The sequence below is a fragment of the Tigriopus californicus genome, chromosome 1 (assembly GCF_007210705.1).
Source record: "Tigriopus californicus strain San Diego chromosome 1, Tcal_SD_v2.1, whole genome shotgun sequence".
Taxonomy (NCBI): Eukaryota; Metazoa; Arthropoda; class Copepoda; order Harpacticoida; family Harpacticidae; genus Tigriopus; species Tigriopus californicus.
The window spans coordinates 3267025-3272048 of NC_081440.1; the positions used below are offsets into that span (position 1 = coordinate 3267025).

The window sequence follows — 5024 nt, forward strand, 5'->3', positions numbered from 1 at the left end:
CTGACTGAAGGAATTTAATTTTGCCATGGTTAAAACCCAGATACCCAGAGGGCAACCATGAATGGTCACAAATAAGAGATCCTTGCTACTACCAATAAATCAAAAGAAAAGTTCTTTGAGGACTCAGAGGCAACATTCTATGTTCAACTTATTTGGCAAATCTCATTTGAAGAAATTCACTCAAATCGGAAATCAAAGCTGTCGATTTTTTGCTTATCTCCAATTCTAATTTCAAATCTGGGGTTAATCATTGTTACGGATTTATGACCCTTCGGATTGGAGTACAACCCTAGGACGAAAATATGACAAACGGAAGTATACATTTTAAAGCTTCACCCAATTCCATGAATGGCGAGAAAAATGCTACATGGTAAAAGAGGAAACCTTCTTCTGAAGTAAACATGTCCTGAAAACATAACATCATTTTCTTTTGCATTTGTCATATTTAGCAGAAACATCAACGAGAATGTCTGCCCTTTGGTTGCGCTATAAACAAAACGTTTTTTCTTCTTTAGTAATGTTCAGCATCGTCTGCTCGTTTATGCTTATCGCAACGATGTTAACGTGATTCTTCCCCAAACCGGAAACTATGTGAATAATCCCAAGCACAAATATGTGTTGGATGAGCCATTTCGTCTAGAGTGGCTTAATGGAGTTTCTTGGCATCGAGATTTTGTCAAAAATAACGAGTACGGTATTCAAGCTCTTCACACCAAATGGAATTACACGGCATATAGGTAAATCACCTGCACAAATTTTCAAAGGTTTTATTTTCAAGCTTTTAGTATTTGCTTCGGTTTTCCACTTTTAGAACGCTTTTAGGGCCCTCAGCCGTATTTTCGACCATATTGAGAAACCCGGTTCACACCTTTGAAAGTCAGTATTCATACTATGGTTTTGAGAGCCATTATCGTATGAATATATCTGAATACTTGAAGCGGTAAGTACCACATTTTTAAACATGGACATGAAAATTCATTTGAAAGCTTTGTGTGCTTAGAAGGGACATTTTATAATTTAAAAGTATTTACATTCACCCAGGCTTTTTTGAATGTTAAGAAGAGTATGCATAATATACAATAAGGAAATTGTTAAGATAAATGAGACTGAATACCAAAAGGATCACCAACAGCTAACCGGGAAAAAGTCATGTGTGGCAAAATTGATTTTAAAGATGCAAAAGGGTCTCAAATATGCATTCAGGCCAAAGTGGCCCAAAATTTGTGCTTTCTTGGAGTTCAACATGCTTTGTTGACGTCTTGCCAACGCTTTAGATTTGTGCTCAAATAATTACGGAGAACTTGCTTCATTTCTAACGATACACGGTGGTTATAATTCATGATTAAGTGATTGCTCAAATGCCAAGACTTCTAGTTGCCAATTTCTTTGCTAAATAAACAAAAGGAGCAATTTTTGTTTCTAAAGTATCTTTAAAAGTAGCTCATATTAGTATATAAATGCACTTAAAATACATTTTTAAGTATCTTTGTGCAAAACCTAGCCAAACAATATTATCAGAACTCTTAGTTATGCACTGATATCAAATTTTATCAATATCTATTCAGCAGATGCTTAGTTATTACACTTTGAAAGTTGCATTTTGCAATAAAATAGATCGAAAAATGACATAAACCTAACTTAGTTAATTGCAAAAAACAAATGATGTGCTTTTATGATAGCATGAAAATAAATGATATTCTTTCAGTTTCATAAACATTTCCCTAAAGCCTAAAATAAATTAATATAGGCACCTAAAATCTCCTAAGTATTTGAAATTTCCAATTATTCTTTCTTAAACTTGGCATGGTAGACTAGCCAATCTTGTGGTTGAAATTTTACAAGGATACATCTGCCAGTTTAATTTTCAAATTTGCCACTTTTTGCACGGATTATTTTCTACGTACCAAAAGCATTTTCATCAAATGGTAATAAAAATGTCTTAAACTTCACGATCACAAATAAATGAACTCATGGTTAACGATTATGATATTATAGTTATGAATGTTTTATTTTAAGTAAGTTTTAAATGATATTATATACTATTTTTTGGTTGTTCTGCATACTTTTGAGAAATGGAACGTTTTCATTTATTTTTGGGACATTGAAAAAGCAAATTATATTTCTTGGCAATTTCTGTAAGGTATAACCAGAGCATTTTGCAGCCAAATTTGGTGCAAATTACAACTTTTGAAGGGTAATATATCAGAGCCTGTTCAATGGATTTTTATGAAATTTGAATTGAAGACATAACTAAGGATGCTCACAATGTCTATTAACAACGATTTTAAAAATACTATCTTCTAATAGGTTTTCAGTGGATTAATATCCTTATAAGAGCTTATCTTAATGAAACATACTTTTTCAAACTTGATCCTTGTGCTGTTTCAACAAGGAAAAACGCAATTAGAATGCTTGGCATTTGAGCACAATCTTTTTAAGTGTAGTCGGAATCACCGTGGATAGTAAATGAAAAAGGCCGGGGATAAGCCATGAACCATCAAAGTTTCCTTTTGATTGCCAGATTGAATTGAATTTTTGATCGATGAGCTAAAAAGTTCCAAATTGTAATAATTCCAAGACGGACAAATTGTCAACACCAGGAGTAATTGCAAGAGAAGTTAATCTAAAAGTTAATCTGAAAAAGCAGATACAAACTGCAAATGTCAGGAACACTTCTTTCGTTTTATGACCGATTTTTTTCTACTCTCTCAGGCTCACCATAACTTGAATCGAGGCCCAAATATGAGCCTTGGACCATTAATTATTTGCTGGCCCCTTGTACCACTGAAGATCCAATAAAAAAGCATGCTCATTTTGCTTGTCGACCATCAAGTTGAAAAAGAGCCGAATGTATTGTACTGTTCCAGACTGGAAAGAAATCCAACCACAAGATTTGAAAGAGACCCAAACAAACGTGGATTAAATCAGCAGAGCTGGGATCTGGGTATGATGGGACCAGATCTGGAAGACTCCAGGGTCATTGAGGCCAAAATCCAATCCATGGATCAAGAGTTCGATCTAGTCATGATCAATGAGTTCATGGATGAGTCTTTGGTACTCTTGGCTAATTTGTTATGTCTGCCTCTTTCGACTATGAGTGGGCTAAAAATGAATCAAAGGAAATCAAAAGCCAAAGTAAGTAAACTGATTAAACTATATGGAGCAAATATTTACCTTCACAAGTCATTGAAAGCCATCTTTTTGATCACTCATTTATCAGAGCTTAAACAATGATCAATGGACAAAAACTTCAATTAATATTAAAGTGGAAATTAGGCTCTAATCTATGCATTTGCGACTGAATAATGTGGGATTGAATGTCATCTTTTAATCAGGTTTAGCTCCAAAATGGCCCCGCTAAAAATGAACTCAAATGCTCACCCATATAACATCGATTTTCAAATTTACAAAAGTAAAACATTCTGTTCCTTTTTCTTCCAAAATTTGGAAATGATTATACATGCTAAATTCCTAAGAGTGTCAAAGACAAGGCTGAAAGTTTCAGTGGGAGGCCGGAAGCCTCGGTGAGGGACCAGAAGCCTCGATTGGAGGCCGGAAGCCTCGATTGGAGGCCGGAAACCTCGATTGGAGGCCGGAAGCCTCGGTCGGAGAAAACAGCAACAGGAGCCAACAACTGCGGGAGTCAACGGCTTCGAGTCCAGTATATTTTTGCTTTTTCTGCCTATTTTTGAAAGTGGAACATTTTTGATTTATTTTAGGCACATTGAAAAAGCATAATTATATCTTGGCAATTTCTATAAGGTATAACCAGAGCATTTTGCAGCCAAATTCGGTGCAAATTACAACTTTTGAAAGGTTATAGTCAGAGTCTGGTCCAATGGATTTTTATGACATTTTGAATGGAGGCGTAACTAAGAGTGCTCACCATTTTTTTTAATAAAGATTTTAAAAATATCGATCTTCTAATAGGTTAATATACTCATAAGAGCTACTTTTAATGATGCACAGCTTTTCAAAGTTCGTCCTTGTGGTTGTTTAACAATGAAAAACGCAACTTAGAATTCTTGGCATTTGAGCATAATCTTTTCAAGTGTAGTGGGAACCACCTGCTCAGCCTTCCACCAAAGACTGTCACACGTTGACCTTGGAAAGCTAAAACTTGCTTTTTGCCTTTTTTTGTTTTTAAACTTTAATGCAAGGGGATAATGTTTAAAAAAAGGGTCTCACCTGTGGTAAAATTATGGAGTGGAAATAATCTAAAACACAGTTTCTTGGGTTTATAACGTTTTTTTTTTTATTATTATTTCAAGTTTGATGATAGCGCCGATCAAAAATTACTTGTCTTTCTCTGTGTTTATATTTTTCCGGGCACATCAGTCATGACAATGCAAATGCTCTTCGAAAATGACTCGACAAATCATGGGATTGAATCTCTTTGACTAAACAAATACTTTTCCCCAATGACTTTGTTTAGGTTAAAAGGAACCATGTAGACGTTGAACGATTCATACCTCATTTCAACTCTAATCAACAAGATTAACAACAAAACTCATCTAGATTCCACGCTGATTGATTGATTTGTACTATTAAGGGTCATCACTTTGCTAAATTGTCTCCTCAATTTAAAGAGAGGAGAATCAAATTCATAACATACAGTCTATGCCGAAGTATCCGTCAGAGTTGGTCCACTTACTTGCAATTAAAATGAAGAAGGTAGAACACCTGCTTAGTTTTTAGTCACAATCGATACAATTAAATTACACGTCAATCCCTAATTTCTAGATAAAGCATGACATGATTGTATAAAATTTGAAAGATGCTACCGGATCAGCAACGCTTGCTTATTACGTCGTACTATACAAATATTAGAGGGAAGTTATTAAACAATGAAGCAACCCGACAGAGAAGAGAGGTGGACTTCATTATTCGAACAAGCCTGGATTTCTAGGCCTTGAATGTGCTCTCAAAACACACATTAAGCCTCCACAGTCACTAAAATTGAACATAAAACCTGGGTTGGGACAAAGCTTATGGATGCTTTTGAAGACGTACAGTATCAGACA

The 5024-nt window shown here is 35.0% G+C and overlaps 1 protein-coding gene across 1 annotated transcript in view; it reads left to right on the forward strand.

Moving 5' to 3' along the window:
* Window positions 1-515: 515 nt before the first annotated feature.
* LOC131878593 (galactosylceramide sulfotransferase-like) overlaps window positions 516-5024 on the forward strand; it is a gene marked incomplete at its 5' end in the record, with an annotated part of 9226 nt that continues 4717 nt past the window's right edge. The window contains 3 exon segments of the mRNA XM_059224639.1: window positions 516-737; window positions 812-940; window positions 2868-3135. Coding sequence (XP_059080622.1) covers window positions 516-737; window positions 812-940; window positions 2868-3135 — 619 coding nt within the window.